Source organism: Sinohyriopsis cumingii, chromosome 7 (assembly GCF_028554795.1).
Source record: "Sinohyriopsis cumingii isolate HCF-2022 chromosome 7, ASM2855479v2, whole genome shotgun sequence".
In the NCBI taxonomy this organism is placed as follows: domain Eukaryota; kingdom Metazoa; phylum Mollusca; class Bivalvia; order Unionida; family Unionidae; genus Sinohyriopsis; species Sinohyriopsis cumingii.
The window spans coordinates 129,959,978-129,978,659 of NC_142967.1; the positions used below are offsets into that span (position 1 = coordinate 129,959,978).

The 18,682-nt window shown below is 37.7% G+C and overlaps 1 protein-coding gene across 1 annotated transcript; it reads right to left on the reverse strand.

The window, feature by feature from the left end:
* Positions 1-432: 432 nt before the first annotated feature.
* Positions 433-2,272, reverse strand: LOC149796125 (uncharacterized). The gene is made up of 2 exons (XM_089963929.1): positions 2,269-2,272; positions 433-1,679 (listed from the first exon to the last, which is right to left on the reverse strand). The coding sequence occupies exons 1-2, from the start codon at positions 2,270-2,272 to the stop codon at positions 433-435; spliced, it is 1,251 nt and encodes a 416-aa protein (XP_089820055.1).
* Positions 2,273-18,682: the final 16,410 nt, after the last annotated feature.

The following is an 18,682-nucleotide window of genomic DNA, read 5'->3' on the forward strand; positions in this document are numbered from 1 at the left end:
TTGATATATTTATAATGGTACATGCTTGTGTGTTTGACAATGTTTTTTATGTATTCAAGAGCCATAATGCAAACAAGTCTTGTGTTTTCATCTCTGTCAGTACTGTATTATGATTAGTGTTAATATGAGTGATTGATATATTTATAATGGTACATGCTTGTGTGTTTGACAATGTTTTTTATGTATTCAAGAGCCATAATGCAAACAAGTCTTGTGTTTTCATCTCTGTCAGTACTGTATTATGATTAGTGTTAATATGAGTAATTGATATATTTATAATGCATTCACTTTCTCTCTCTCTCTCACTGCACTATTTCAAGGAAAACAGTAAATATCAATAGATCTTTCTCATGTATTATAGATTAATAAACATCCCTTCGTAATTACATATACAACAACATCCCACATTCCTAGACAATAGCATGATCACTTTTAGTCAAATGCTACTATATTTGGTGACAAGTTTGTTAATGCAGCACACACTTGGGCAACTTTATCAATAGTTGTCAACCCTTTGTCATCAGTGGTTCGCAAATGATCAATAGGCACAGTTCCAGACAAAAAGGTATACTTCTGTCGCATGAGTCCTATTACTCGTTCCACACGAATGCGAAGGTGAGCTAATTTTCTTGACTCCTCGAGCTCTAAAGCTGGCATTTGCTTTTTTCCTTTAGTAAAAGCTGGCATCTTGACAGAGGCCATCATAACTCCTATGCTGTCTTTTACATCAAAACCTCGATCTGCCATAACAACATCTCCAGGTAGCAGTTTATTTAGAAAACCGCTGTTTTCTGTGACAAACTTGTCGCTCACTCTGCCGCACCATGCTTGGGAAAGGAAAGAGATGGTACCTTGTGGAGTTATACCAATTAAAAATTTAACTGTATTATGATGTTTGTACGAAGACCAAGTCGTAGCTTTAGCTTCTGCATTTGAAGGAGTTTCAATAGAGACTTCAAAACAGTCGATTATTACTACGACTTTACCATTCAGGTAACATCTGAATTCCATGGGCATAGTCTTCTTGATCTCCTCTCTCTCAGTCCATCTGATAAGAGGCTGTAAACGAGTCAACACATGGAGTGTATTCAAAATTGTTCTCGACACTGTTGGCTGTGCGCACTGGAATATTATCCCAAGAAATTCATTTTGCACATTGAGTCGTAGTTTCATTAATGTTAGCATCAGTTGTTGAAACTTTGTTAAAGATGATAAATGAGTCTCTATCAAGTATGATGAAATGAGCGAAAAGACTTGCATTAAGATGTGGTGCGTGGGCAAACCAGTCAGATAGTTGACTTTGTCATCATCGCCCTCCAAACTCTCTGCGGTCATCTTACGGCTAGCTATTTCCGACTTCAGCTCCATGTTTTCCATAGTCAGTCTTCTCAACTCTTGTTGCATTGCCTCCATATTATGACCCATTAAATCAGTTTGGATCTCCCTTGTGTTGAAATCCACAGATTCTTCTGTCAAACATGTTTGGTCATCAACCAGTATATCTTGGAGTGACACAAGGGTTTCAGCAGCATCATGTCTCTTACGTTTCTTGACGCGACCCAATACTCTATTGTATCTGTCAGTGGCAGCTGATGGAGATGGCAAGACTTTGACATGACCAAGCTTCAAGGTCGGTACCCAGTCAACATTCGTCTTGTCATACAGGTCAGCAGGTTTACCTGCAAAGCAATTTATAATATATTAATGTTTGAAAATGAAAATAATACTATGTTAACAGTCTTTGATTTGGTGACACAATTAGTATACCATTCAGTTCTTTGTTTCAGCTTGTGTTTTTCTTTTGTTTCTTTTTGCTGCTGCTTCCCGTGTGTGGATAGTAGAGTGTGTGGTTATTTAACCTTCCCTTCTGTGTGAATGGCAGATTGTGGTTATGTTTTTGCTGCTTCCCGTGTGTGAATAGTAGATTTTGGGTTTGATTTGGCATCTCTGCGTGTGTGAATAGTATATTATGGGGTTTGTTATGGCTTCTCCCCGTGTGTGGATAGTATATTTTGAGTTTGGATTTGCTTCTCGGCGTGTGGATAGCATAATGGGGTTAGTTATGGCACCTTTCCGTGTGTGGATAGTATATAATAAGTGAAGTGAATGTAAGGGTCACTCATAAGCCTCGAAAAGAATTGACTTTCTTGCCTCCCCAAATTTTGTTTTTTAATGTGTAGTATCAGTGTTTGTCTATTGTCTGTGTTATCTCCATCTCAGATGTTCATTTTTCCTTGACGCTATGCAGTCGCATCCATGTTCATTTACCCATGACGCTATACAGTCCCATCCATGTTCATTTACCCTTGACGCTATACAGTCCCATCCATGTTAAAATTTCCCATGTTAAATTCCCCTTGTCCCCAGAGTGCCGGGCCTGTATTCCAATGTTAAATTCCATTGACACCATATCGTCCCAGGGTGTTTTGTAATGTATTTTCCCCTTTGAGGCTATATCGTCCCCATTCATTACTTACACGATATCTTGTTCTAGGATCGTGGAAATTTATTGTTATAAATCCGTGTGGGGTATTTTGTGCTTTGAAAAGAAGTTTCTAAATCTAATTGTGTCCATACCTCCACTGCACCATGTTTGAAGAATATTTCTCGGAGTACGTGTATCAACTCCGTTAAATACAACTAAAATGTTACAGTTATCTCTGATCACTTTTGGTGTTTGTGTATATCTCTGTGTGACATAAATAATGTCTGTACTTTTATGCCTACCTCGAGAAAATATCAGAGCTGGATTTGATTGTTTGTCCAACATCACATCATCGTATATTACGAGATTATTAATAAATCCATCTAATTCACCAACACTCGGCGCTTCATCAATATCGGTTATAAAATTAATAATGTCGTCACCATCTTCATTTAACAATTTTGTATTTTCATTAAAATCTTTAAGTACATCATAACATCTATGATCATCTACTGATGGTGCAGCTAAAGCCAACTTGTCTCACTTTAACCATCTCATTATAAGATTAAGCAGTAATTGCGTTTTACCAGACCCAGATGGACCTATTATAATCATTCTGAAAGAATTTGGTAATGCTGAAATATGTTTTACTGGCTCTTGCTTTCGTGTCGCTGAGAAATCAATTACATGCATATTATAAATATACATGAACCTATATTGTTTACGATGTAGATTTAAAACTTCAGCCACTGATTTAGTCACAGTTACAACAACAACAAAAAAGAAGAAAAATAGCATATGGTGGAAAATGTGCAATATGTAACAGATAAAACATTTCTTTTTTACCCAGAATTCAACGTAAAGAGGGTGGTGATATTGCTACATTAATGTCAAAATTTCCAGGAACACCATGGGCTAAATACCCAGGAGAAAAAAAAAATCTTCCTGTGTATAATTATTGTGGTTCTGGTACCCGACTTGATAACCAAGATCAGCCATGACCTAGAGAGTATCCTAGAAATGATATTGATCGAGCATGTCACGTTCATGATGATGCTTATAAAAGTGAAAACCTACAAGATAGACATACTGGAGATGTGAAGTTGATTCATTCCTTAAATTCCATAAAAAAAATAAAAAATATCAGAGAATCACTCGCCAACTGGTTGGTAAGATCCGCGATGAAAGATAAACTAGCATTAGGGGCTGGTAATTAATTAACCAATTATTAAAATAATGGAATCAAGTTATTATAGCCCAAGGGAATATTGGAGCGGTAGAGTAGCAATGAGTAAACTTGCTGATGCAGCAAATGTCACACGTTTCAATGCTGAAAAATGGTTAGCACGACAGGCAATATGGCAAATTTATCTGCCACCACCTAAACGAATTCAGCATGCACGTTCTGATGTCAGCATTCCTAATGAAGTTCATCAGGCGGATATTTTAGTTTTACTACACGATATTATAAAAATTGGGAGACGTCAATTAACATACAAATACGCGTTGACTGTCGTTGACATTGCAAGTAGATATAAAGAAGCAGAGCCACTATCAGCATTGCAAATCTATCGCACCATGTCGCACCAGGTGAATTTCATAACATGATGTAAGTTACAGCCTTCACATCTGATGGGACAAGAATGCATTCATGTGTATATAGTGTATTGCACTTTTTGTGTGAAAACTGTTTTAAAATGATTCAATTATTAGAGTTTGATATGGTCCACGTGTCAATGTCTATTTCCACTCACCGTTGTATTAAGTTATTGTCAACCTCAATTTGGAATCTTATTATTATTAATTGTAATATATTATTGGTTAATAAAGTCTAGTAATGTTATGCCAGCCAAATGTCAAACAGTAGAAAAATAGTCGATGTTAAAGACGCGTGCGATGATATGCATATAGTAAATTCCTTTGACAAATAAACAAGATTTGTAGCAGCAATTAATTAAGTCAATTGTCATCACATTCAAATCTGTTACGTAATTGTAATCGGATTAAGTCACACTCGACCGTTCAACACCACGGATTGATCAAATCTATGTATCTTCAACGGCTATAAGTAATGTACAGGCGAAGAAGCAAGAAAACGTCGTATGATCATACAATTGCCTAAATGCCCATTATGCAAAAAATAAATTTTTTCAAAACTAAATACGATAGCCCAATGTGAAATAACAAAAATGAGTAGGATTAGTTTAATTATGGATATTTATAAAAAACATAAATATAACAAAAACAATATTTTATATCTAGACACTGACTGTGATAATAAAGTAATTTTAAAAATCGTAAATTTTATTATAGGTACAATGATGCAATGTGGCCAAGTTATAAGAATAAACAAATGATCGTATATAACAATTTTCAAACATCCAAATTAAACTTGAAAAATCTAAAACTTAAAACTTGAAATAAACTTAAATTTGATTTAAATAACTTACTCAAAATTTAATTCTAAATTTCAATTAATTTAATATGTATACTGCATATTATTGTATGTGTATATGTATGTATGTATATATATATGTATATATATGTACGTATATATATATAGGTATATATGTGTGTATGTATGTACAGGTATGAATATATATGTATATAAAACATATATTTCATTTTTCCCCCTCCTTTATTCTTTTTTTCTACTTATTATTTTCAAACAAAATTAATACAGACGAAGGGAACACAGGGAACCACCGTGTGGGTAAAGTAAGCAGCATAGACGACGCAGGGCTAAATCACATGGCGCTACGCGAAGTGGCCAGACCTGCGGAAGAGTAGCAGAAAAACCCACACGGAGGAAAATGGACATACAAAACAAAAACAATACACACAAATAGAGTAGATGTCTACTAAACCATAACTAATATATCCAAAAAAAAAAAAAAAACAACAACAAAAAAACAAAAATATTTCGAGAATTTTGTAGTACTTTTTATTAAAATAAAGGAGAATGACATATGCCGTATAAGGGGAAACATTCACAAAATAAATAAAAATGTGGACCCTTATCCGGATATAAATCCTTAGTATATAAAAATTGGAGGGGGAGGGCATTTGTCTGGTGCCCCCCCCCCCAAAAAAAAAAAAAGTAATGTAATTGTATCACTTGTGCACGCTCTCTGACAAATAAATCTCTTGATTACAGGCAGTCGACATGAAGGTCATGGCGAAGTTAACAACAGCAGTCCAACGTGAGACCCTTTATAAAATCGAGTTTAAACCAGTATGTGACAAGGATGTTGTTTTCCCTCCCGTCAGAGTGGATGCCATTGCGATGGAAGTGATGATTAAATATTTTGATGAAGTCAGCGGTGACCCAGTAATCACAACTGGTAACGGCGACTGCCTATTCAATGCAGTGTCCCTTCTCCTGTATGGAGACGAAAGCAAATCAGTACAGTTACGGTATCATACCTGTCTCCGCATGGTACGAGCTTCAACATCGTACATGAATCATCCCCAAAGGAAGCGCATACAATGTTTCTCACCATCTTTTGAAGCTACCTGTATTGACTGTGCTACAATTGGCGGTTTCTCGTCTGCATGGACAATTTTGGCTCTATGTTATATTATCCAGGGTCCGGTGCGGATTTTGTACCCTTCAGTCAATGGCGTGAACGACTTGGCACACACTTCTCTGAACACGACTTTCGAACCGTCTGCAGACGTACCAGCAGGACATTCAACAATCAGTATTCTCTGGTATGCTCAAGGGCAACTCCCAAAGCAAGGATCTTGGTATGCAGTAAACCACTTTGTCCCTGTAGTCAATTTGAAATGTAAGTCAAAAAACCTTTGACACATAATAAGGATGATATGGACCATAGATATGAAGAATATGAGAACAGCGAGGTTGATAATTTATTAACTCCTGATTCGCAGAAATGCAGTGCAAGTTTACATGATTTAACTAACATTTTACAAACCGATGAGTATGAAGAAGACAGTTTCAGTATGGAAGCGGAAACCGCCGACGAATCTAGGGAATCACTATATCCTTGTACCGTATCTGACGTGTCAGAGGTCAATATTCACCGTAAGTCAGCTCCATTTCAAGCAATGATGGGTCATTCCCATAACGTCAAGTTTGAAAACTATCTCTCAGTTTGCTTGATTTGTTTACTGTGTAAAACCGGCTTGGTGTATAATTTTAAAAGTTCTACTGAGTGCGGCCACCACCATCACCAATTAAAATAGAATAAAGGAACAGGAAAACAAGAGCAAAGAAATAATACCAAGAAGAGGAAACGATTAGCAAACCGCCAAGCCGTGAACAAAGGAATTGAACAGAACAAAGCAACTATCAAACAAAGGAACGATAGGAACACGTAACAGAAAACAAAGGAGACTTCTAGCGGAGGAGCAGACTGGGTTAGAACAAAAACAAAAGATAAGTCATCATTCAAATGGCTCTATTCAATCCAAACACGCAAACACACAAACCACCAAACAACCCTATCAATAAATCAGTAAAAATATTGGATGTATCACAACTCCAAACAGCACCAATAAAGCATGTAAAACAAGCAAGATTAACGCAAGTAGTACCAACCACAGCAAACTCGAATTCAACCAACATCGCACTGGGACCCCAAATTCTGGTCTCAAACACAGACCAAACAAACCACAAACCAGCAGATATAATTAACACACCCCCACCCCACCAACAGAAACTACTAGAAATACAAAACCACACTGCAGGGAACAATATAAATATAATGCCAATACTATCGCCAATCCTCTTCAAGGAAGCGGAAAAACCAAACACAAATGAAGATATAGACACCACTATTCCAAACCTAACAAATGAATTTGACAGTAACCTATATACCTTAAACTCCCCACAATTAGACCACATAACCATAACCAGCACCCCAAATTTCACCAAAAATGAAATAACCAATTCTAGAAGCATGCAAACAAACCAACAACACGAAATCAAGCAAACAACAATAAATCAAAACGTTAGGAAAGAAACTAGACACTCAAGCCAAACTCCTGGACCATCTGGGATAATAACAGCAAGGGAACCACCAACGTATGGGAACAAATCCAATGAATTAGACACTACAAAACGACCCAGCAGCATCACTAATATGGCAACCCAAAGACCCCAAACAAACCAAAACACATACCTAGGTAATGGCAAGGGCCCGCTAAAACCCCCCAAACAACCCAAAAAACCCACAGGTAAGGTTAACTCAAAACAGGAAATAAAACAACAACATAACCCCCAAGACAAAATGTACAGTTATCATTCCATCGAACACGCCATATACATAGGCACAGGTGCAACAGAATTACTAGTCTAAGTACCAATAGTATTATGACAACACTGGCCAAAATTCACACTGGACAATTCAAACTGATAAGACCAAGGCGAAACTACCTCATTGTCCAATGCAGCACAATTCAACAGGTGGAAAAATTCATCCAAATTGAAACTATAGGCCCAATAAAGATCAAAGTAGAGAGACATCATAGCACTCAGAGGAAACCACGAGTCACTTCGAACTCCAAACACAGTGAAACCACAACTAATCTGGCTGAACCCACTAAAACCACTATCTTTAAAAAAGTAATAGCACTAAACGGATACAACAATGACATAAGCAATGAACTCCTACTTCATAAACTCACAGCAAATGGAACACAGACCACCAAAGTATATCGTCTTAAAAATCACAAGGGACAAGGAACAAACAAAGCAGTTATAGAGGCTACCGAGCCAATATCCTCAATAATAAAACTAGGACAGTCAGGAGTGTACCATAAGCTGGAAAACTACATAAATAGGCCAAGATTTTGCACCAAATGCCTGCACTGGGGACACTATGCCCTCAGATGTAGATTCAAACCAAGACGTAAGCACTGCAGAGGTCAACACAAAGGAGAATGCCACACAATTAAACAACAATGTGCTAACTGTAAAGAAAACCATTATCCTAGATCGGCAGAATGTAGATTTGCAATGAAAGAGAAACAAATAGTGGACTTAATGAACGAAAAACACCTCACCTACCATTCTGCCAAAAACATTATTTGTAAAAACAACCCCAACACACCAAAATCTACCTCTGAAACACAATCAATGAGCACCAAAACTCTCCACGCAGAATCAGAAGGGAAAACATTGCACCACAAAACATACCCTCGAATCAGGAAACAAAAGAACCAAAAACTACAACCCACATTGTAACAAACCATGACCACCCTGATAACACTCCAGATACAAACAAAACTGTCACCCCAAACATCCCCAAATCTAACACACACCCCAGCACAGAATTAATACAGGAAGTAATGAACCTAACAACACGAACCATAATGCAAGATCTCAGTAGCATAATCAGAACCCTCAAAACCATTTTCACCATACTAGCTAATTGGACCACAAGACTAACAGATAAAGACAACGTCAAAAATGAATAGTATAAAAAATAATAAAATCACCATCTGGCAATGGAACTGCAGAGGAATCTTTAAAAACCTATCAGAACTGCAGAACAAACTGAATAATACGGCCATAAAACCAGACGTAATCTGCCTACAGGAAACCCTCATAACACAAGAACACAAACGCCTGCCCAAACTACAAGGCTATACCCAGGGAATCTTTAAAAACAGACCCATAAGGCAGAAAGGGGGTGGACTAGCAATTTTTTAATAGATACACTAATCTACTATGAAGTAATAGAAGTACCCCCTAACCTAAACATCAATAATAGCATCGAAATAATGTCAGTAATGATAAATATAGGAACCACAAACATTCAAATAATAAATGCATACGACCCAGGGGGTACCTTCTGCCCTACCAACCTAATCTCACTAAAGGCAATCACTAATAACAACGACAACAATCTAATGACCTGTGGCGACTTCAACGCACACAGTGAATTATGGGGAGGTAAAAAGAAAGATCAAAGAGGAAAAATGGTTGAAAAATGGATAATTGAGAACAATCTGGTCATCTTAAATGACGGGTCGAACACTAGATTAAACCCTGAGGATGGCACTCTCTCAGCCATAGACCTAACCATCACTACCCCAAAATTGGCTCAAATCACAAATTGGTGGGTAGATCAGGAAGATACGTTAGGAAGTGACCATTTTCCCATCACAATCAATATTCAAACAAAAACTCAACACATTCCTAACGAAACCCCACCTAAATGGAGGTACCAACAGGCAGACTGGGACCAATTCCAATTATTACTAGCTAGAGTAAATCCAGATAACTTAGAAAGCCCAGGTCTTGACATGTATTATGATAACATAACAGACACAATTATAGAAGCAGCTAACCGATGCATACCAAAGACAACTAATATCCAAAATAAAAACCCTGTACCATGGTGGACTAAACAGTGCACTATAGCACACAAAGACAAAAAAAGGGCCTTAAATAAATATAAACGCACCAAAAATTCTATCTACTTCTGTCAATATAAAGATTAAGAAAAAGCACTAAAACAAACTATAAAAACTGCTAAAATTAATCTATGGCAAACCTTTTGCTCTAAACTGAGTCTAAAATCAAACTCAGAACAAATATGGGACAAGATAAAAGCCATAAAAGGGAAAGCAACTACCTCAGCCCCAAAAAGTAAAAATGCCATAACAAATAAAGATAAGGCAGACCTCCTAGCGAAGCATTTTTCGAACATGAGTAGCAACAATAATCACACCAAAAACTTTCAAGAACACAAAAAACTAATGGAGGGAACCCAACCTCAAATGTTTCAAGACCAAGGAACAAAAGAATCTCACCTAAATAGCGACATCACAGTACATGAATGGAAGATAGCCCTACGATCCAAAAACGAAACATCCCCTGGCACGGATCAGTCAGGTTACATTATCTACAAAAAACCACCTATCAGTATAACAATAGCCATAATCAAACTCTTTAATAGGATATGGGATAAAGGCCAGCTACCCACCGAATGGAAACAGGCCATAGTAATACCAATCCCCAAGCTAGGTAAAGATCCCAACAACATAAATTCGTACCGACCCATCTCCCTTACAAACAATATTTGCAAAATAATGGAGACAATACTCGCAAATAGGTTAAAACACCACCTAGAAACCAATAACCTACTCTCCATAAATCAATGTGGCTTTCGGAACAAACGGTGCACCACTGACCAACTTCTCAGATTGGAAACAGACATCAAACTCGCTTTTAACGCACATAGGAAAACCGATCGCAACCTCATAGCTTTTTTTTTAGACCTAGAAAAAGCGTTCGACCTAGTATGGACCAATGGACTAATGGCCAAATTAAACCAATTTGGAATAACTGACGCTTGTTGAACTGGATTGGCGATTTCCTCACAGGCCGGAAAATTACCACAAGAATAGGCAACACCCATTCGGAAGAATTTTCACTTGAAAATGGAACACCGCAAGGCAGTGTAATAAGTACGTTACTATTTAACCTAATGGTAAACGACCTTGACCTCAATGTAGCCTCCACACAAATAAACTTGTCACAATTTGCAGATGATAGTGGCATATGGAGGAATGGAAATCCTGCCAATAACACAGTAGTTAAAGAAATCCAGCAGAGCCTAGACAACATAGGGAGATGGGCGGACAAATGGGGTTTCAAAATATCTCATGAAAAAACTGTGGCAATCATATTCACCCCCAAACGAAATAACAACCTAGTCTGTCCAAACTTCTATATACAAAATCAATTAATCAAATACGTAACAGTAGTAAAATTCCTAGGAATGTTCTTTGACAACCACCTCACATGGAAACAGCACATTGAACAACTCACCCAGAATTGTAACAAGGATCTCAATTTATTCAGGAACATCACAGGGACTGACTGGGGATCCAACCAGGAAACCCTCCTCACGATATATAAAAGCCTAATTAGATCAAAACTGGATTACGGTTGCCAAGCATATAACTCGGCTAAGCAGCCTGTACTACAAAAACTTGACACTATCCAGAGAAAAGCCTTGCTATTATGCACAGGATCACTCCCCTCAACATCATTAGAAGAACTACAAACACTAACAGGAGAACTACCCTTAAAATTACGTAGGCAAGAACTGCTCCTCCGATACTCCATTCGATTAGATACCCACCCAGACAACCATCCCACCAAAATAGCTATAAATAAGTGTAAAGTTGTCTTCAAACCCAAAATCATACCTATCACACCAAGTGGCAAAGTAATCCTTGAACTAAGAGAAAAGATACCTCTACTAAAAAAAACAGGTAACAAACAATACAGACCAGAACAAACCACCATGGTTACAAAAACCACCAAAGATTAACATTGAAGCTACCAAATTAGGCAATAAAGAAGGACAAGAAAACGTACTAAAACCTGTACTGGTAAACGAAATCAACCAAAAATACCTGGACTATGTTAAAATATATACCGATGGATCAAAAACAAACAACCCACCAAGAACAGCAGCAGCAATAGTCATCCCTGAATTCAATATACAAACGGGATCCAGATTACCTGACTATTGCTCCATTTACACCACTGAATTCTGGGCTATACTTGAATCACTAAAATGGATCAAAGACAACCAAATACCTGAAGCAGTCATTGTAAGCGATTCCCTAAGCATTATCAAATCGATCCAAAATCGCAATACACACTCTAGGGAACAATTCCTCTACAGAGCATGCCAATTAATTGACGATATCACCACAGCACATCAATTAGTCGAGCTCATGTGGATACCGTCGCACATTGGAATCTCTGTCAACGAAACAGCAGACAAAGTTGCAAAAACCAAACTAGGAGATCAAAACTCTATCAAGCTTAACTATAGCTCTACAGAAGCAATAAGCTTCGCACAAACATATATAGACCAAACATGGCAAGATTTTTGGAACTCCTCCACAAAAGGTAAAAAGCACCATGAAACCCAAAAAATCGTAGATAGGAACATACAGCTACCTAAGGGTACCTATTTAGAACAGAAAACCATAAACAGGATAATAACTGGAAAAACTAAACTAGCAAACAGTTTTGGAAGGTTTATAGGACCCAAACCAACAACCATTAACTGTTTTAACTGCCACACCACGTATTCAATATATGCCCAAAATATCAACAAGCTCGGAAAATATTTATCAAAAACCAAAAAGAGATCGGATCACCACACACATACCCAGAGTTACTTATGGACTCTAATAAAAATAAACAATCAGCATATAAAAATATAAATAAATTCATAGATTCAGCAGGACTTAGGAACAAAATATAATTACTATCCCCACAAAACCAAAAGACCCAGTAACTTAGCTAAATAAATTTAGAAGCCACCACATAAAAAACCATAACATATCATTCAATTTTATAAAAGTATTAATAAATAATTCACTTACGAAGCACCTATAAAAAAAAACTAAGGAAACCGCAAAATCGGATGTCCTAGATGTCCTTAACGAACCGAGTAATCAGCTAGGATTCCTGTCCTAGATGTCCTTAACGAACCGTGTAATCGGCTAGGACTCCGGTCTCTTGCTAAATAAAGTATAAATAACATTCAATCTCTAAAAACATCAATTAATAAATAACTTAAAGAGGTAATATCTAAAAACTTATAAATAACATAACGTAGGAAACACACCCTAAACATCTCGACTAGTAATCCCATAATAACCTTGAAAATCTCTCTTCATACATGATATCTACTAAGAACCTCTATAAACAGCATAGAACATCCCCCCTCCTTTTAGAACATTTTGAAGAAAAAAAAAAAAAACAAATCTCTAAAAAAAAAATAAGCAGGCAAATGCAACAAGAAACCAGCGATGTAAAGCAAGCAGGACCGTTCCCGAGCTCTCCTTCCCACTAATGACAGCCAACCATTCAACTGTAGGGACCTTTATGGACCCACAAATTGAGGCCAAACTATCAGGGTTCCTTGAATCCATAAAAGCCTGGGGGAGGTGGCACCATCCCCTTTCCCAGGAACAACTAGCAGGCTGCGGTGCAGTCAGAAAAATGTGGCACATGCACAATTGTGCGAACGCTACTATAATTAAACTCAACAACAAAAAAAAGCAATGATGCCAGCTAGCAGCCCTGGAAAGTTCATGACCAACGACGAATTACTGAAAGTTATCATGTCTACTGAAACAGGAGAAAAAAGCATCCCAAAAGGAATAAAAAGCGACGTATACACTGTCATTGAAGCATCTGATGACGACAGTGGTGCCAAAAACTTCCCCGATGACTGCGGTGTTTGGGATTGGAGAAGTGCTACAACCGTTAATGAGACTTTTGTTGTCACCGATTCTGTTCACAAAGTACGTACAGCGTATATGAAAAAGGAACAGTACTGTGTCAAGAAAATGGTCAATGGAGAGATCACTTATGAACCAATATTTCCTCAGCCATCGAGTGTTTTAACACTGCATAGATATTATACTAAATTGATGGAAGACAAATCATTCAAAAAACGCGTAACAACAATTGCTGGACTGCCCGATTCTTTTCCTGTAGAGAAAAAAATGCTGGCCATTGTGGAATACTGCGGCAAAATGCCAACCATCTTTAAAAAGCACGGAAATTCTAAGAAATCGGAGCCATATGTAAGGACAGACCCAAATATTATTCAGAGAGCAGCTGAAAGGTAAAGCATGAGAACGTCAGCAGCGTTCTCACAAAACTTATGTAAGATAACAGTTTCACTGCTCCGAAATCGATGAAACAAATAAACGACAAGAAATTCAGAGACCGCAAACGAAAACGTGAAGAAAATATCAACTCCAGAATAAATATAGCTGATGATGTGGTTAGTGTTTTAAGTGAGCTTCACACTAATCCAGTCATCCAAGAAATAATTTTGACTAAACACAAAAAACCGGTTGTCATTTTTTATAGCAACCAACAGATGGTTGATACGATCAGAAACTGTGAAGGTGATGATGGGAGTGTTCTAGGTGTTGATAGAACTTTCAACTTGGGAAATTTCTATGTCACAGTCTTTTCTTTCAAAAACCGATGTGTGATAAGCAATAGAACAAACGATTTTCCGGTAATGTTTGGGCCGTGTATGATACATTTTGATGCCGAAGAGGAAACTTACGGGAAATTTTTCTCACACGTAAGCGATCGATTTGGACACAAAGCGCGATTAACCATTGGAAGTGATGAAGAAAAGAGCATGACAAACGCCCTGAAAGCCAAATTCCCGCATGTAAATTTTTTGTTATGTACCAAACACATGTATGACAATGTCCAACGACATCTTCAAGAAAATGGGGCATGTGTACTGGCCCGTAAAAGAATACTCCAAATCATTTTTGGAAATAATGATGGAGTAATTTTTGCCTCAGATGATACGGAGTTTGAATCAAGATGTCAGAATTTGGAACCCTATTTAAAACAATTTCCAGTTTTTAAATCATATTGGCAAAGGTTTTCCGACCATTACGCGAAGGAGTAATCAGTGCACCATGGACTAATAATAACGGCGAGTCCATGAACCATAAGTTAAAGGCAGCAGTTAATTGGGACAGAAACAAATTCTCAGAACTTATTGAAGAGATCGGAACTATTATGAAAAACCAAATTCTGTTTCTCAGATGCGCTGTTTATAGCAAAGGAGACTGGCGTCTAGCACCTTCAATGGAAAAGCATATTATTCCACAACTAATATGGCATGGTATGCCACATATGGAGAAAGACAGGCATATACACAAATTCATGCTGGCAAAACCACCACCAACAACAAAATCCAGATATATCAGTGCCAGCAACATAGATTTTAAGTATCCCAAGGCTTCCGAAAATGTTGGGAAAAAGCCAGGCCAGCAGATACGGCCAGCATCAGAACGGACTAAAAAGTATTATAAATGACCAAAGAAATGTACTTACAGATTATTCTTTTTCACCATCATAATATTGAATCAATATAACATTTTCTGTATGACAATAAAATATTTGCAACATTTGTTTTTGGTCATTATTATATATTTTATAGGTCATTTATATGGAATCCTTTTAGGGACAATCGCTACATCTTGCAGTATTTGGCCGGGCGATGGAGCGATGAAGTGATGCGATGGAGCAATTTGTCATTTATTTATTAATTGAGTGGAGATTAAAGTAGAAAGATTGCACTAGGGTGTGTGGATTTGGTGTGGATTTGGGTGGATTTGGTGTGGATTTGGGTGGATTTGAGTGGATTTGGGTGGATTTGGGTGTTTCGTAACACCCGATTTTCATCATCAGAATATTTATTTTGGTGTGGTAACCAAACTTCTTTCTGCGGATGATATGATATAATTGCTTCACCTACTGTCAGAAATATAAGTATTTTTTACATCGAGCATATATCGTAATAATACTGTTGGTACCCACATTTTTTTCTGAAAAATGATTGCCAAACCAAGCACAACAAATTGGACGAAGACCTTTAGCAAACTCGAATGACTCGATACAAGCGAATCCAGTCAAGTCAAAATATGGTAATGGTCCGTTTATCGATACACTGGTCATTTCGTGTGTGGGATGACCAAATCTATCAAAATACTCAGAACACTCTCCCATAGACCGTATTCAGTGACGTCAGAATTTAATGTGCACACATAAGCACGCCGCCATATTGGATTATAAGCGGAGGTCGACACTTGGGGTTGCTAATCAAACGTGGAGTATATAACAATGTCGAAGCCAGTAAAAATCAGAGAAAATCAGATATATATATCGACACGTTAGACAGTACATCGAAGCAAATATATTTAAGTAAATGCCGGCTGATAGATGATTTAGATCCCTATCAAATACCAAAGTCAGAGTGGAGTACTACGGAGGTCTTATTCTCAAGCCTTCAGTACCCAGATATAATAAATTATCTGATTTATGCAAAGAGCAGCTATACCTTAGAGGAAATGAAAGCCTGGAAAAGCCTTGACACATACAATCTATTTACTTCTGGATGGGTTAGAGAAGTTGCTGTGTACGTGAAAAATGGATACCACGTTGTTCGGGGAAAGGTAATATAATCATCATCAGCATCATCATCATCTTTCTCTCTCTCTCAAACTCTTTCTCTTTCGCTTCCACCACCCATTCTCTCCATTTTCTCTCATCTATTCGCCACCCATCCTCTACCGCCCCCCCCCCCCAAATCTTCCTGGCATGTTGACACTTCAGTTTATGCAGATTGATAGCTTACGAGTGCATGTACATATATATTTCACCACCTACAAAAATAAATTAGTTAAATATGTAGTCTAGATGCCAGTTTTCATAATGAGCTGTCAGAAACATTTGTTGATATGCAAGCATTTGCATGCATATTTGAAATACACTCCCGAATTTCAGATTTCAGTTAATATGGATTTAAAATAAAAACAACTAGTACTCTCACTTGTGGCTTTGCCATTTGAGAGAACACAATTTTTTCTCAGCCACTGGATGAAATGTAACCTTAGTGTATTCCATGCAAGCAAATATCAGATCCATTTTAATTTTGGATTCATGTTGAATGGGGAACAAAAATCAACTTCTTGTAATTTTGTCCTCTTTTTTTTATAGGTACTCCACTCACAAAAACTGAGAGAAAAGCCCACCCAATCATGGATTATTGCAGAGAAGACTGGAACCATCTGCACTGCACACTGTGACTGTATGGCAGGTTTGGGTGAAGTCTGTTCTCATGTGGCATCTCTTATGTTTGCAGTAGAAGCAACAGTGAAACTGCGCGACTAAAAAACGGTAACACAAGCTCCAGCATACCGGTTACTATCTGCACCGCTGAAACAAATCAATTACAGACCTGTTGCTGAGACCGACTTCACATCAGCGCAGTTGAAGAAGAAAAAATTGGATGAGGCAGTAGCCACAGGAACACAAACGACTCCTTCCAGAGTAAGACAACATAAGGAAGTACCACCCATCAGTGAGACAGAACTTATCAACTTTTTGCACGAGATAAACAAGGGTCAGGTGAAGCCAGCCATTATGAGTATAGTTCAGCCCTTCAGTGATAATTTCATTCCAAAAGAGGAACAACTCATGTATCCCAAACTGCTTTCAGATTTGTTTGATGAAGAGATACATCAACTTCCTTTATGTGAAATTAGGAAACTGTGCAATGAATTAAAAATTGAGGTTACCATATCCCAGATAGAAGCATTGGAGCAGGCAACACGAGAACAGTTTATGAGTAAACTATGGCAGAAACACAGAACAGGCAGAATAACTGCTTCAAAATTCAAAGCAGTTTGTCATACAAACTCAACACAGCCAGCACCTCACCTGATTAAAAACATATGTTATCCTGACCTGAGAAAATTCAAGTCAATTCAGACCAGTTGGGGATTGACATATGAGCCAAAAGCCAAGCATCAATACATAGAAGCTATGAAGAAAAATCATACAAATTTCATGGTTCGTTCGTCTGGTCTTGTAATTCACATTACTCATCCAGAGATTGGAGCATCACCAGACGGCATCACATCATGCGACTGTTGTGGAGTTGGATCTTTAGAGATCAAGTGCCCGTATACAATGAGAGACATGGACCTGAGTAAAGCTGACATTGAAAAATCATTCCTTGTGAGAGATTGCAACGGTGGGCTAACTCTTGACAGAAGACATGAACATTATTACCAAGTTCAATGCCAATTGTTTGTATGTGATACAAAGTATGCAGACTTTGTAGTCTGGACAAGACAATCAATTCATATTGAGAGGATTGAGAAATGCCATGCGTTTTGGGAAGATATGCTTCCAAAAGCACTCAATGTTTTCAGAGTTGGAGTTCTGCCAGAATTGTTGGCCAGATGTTATACACGCTTACCGCTTCAAAATAATAATGGGGTAACACCTGGACCAAGCAGTGCAATACACCAGCCATCAGAGCCTACATGTTTGCCACTACAGAATAGTAAAGCGACAACACCAGAACCAAGCAATGCATCACACCAGCCATCAGAGCCTGTATGGTGCTTCTGCCAGGATCAGGAATATGGACAGATGGTTGCCTGTGATGATCGAAATTGCCAGTTTCAGTGGTTTCATTTTGACTGTGTAGGCATTGCATTAAAGCCAAAAGGAAAATGGTATTGCCCTGAATGCATAAAATCATGTAGCAAGAGTAGGGTTAGCAAAGTCCAGTGACTCGAAAGTGTAGTATCTACGCAAGAGCCTAAAAGCAAACAAGTCTTGTGTGCTTCATTTTTATAATAATTACAAAAACTATGATTATTGCATTTATGAGAGAGAGAGAGAGAGAGATT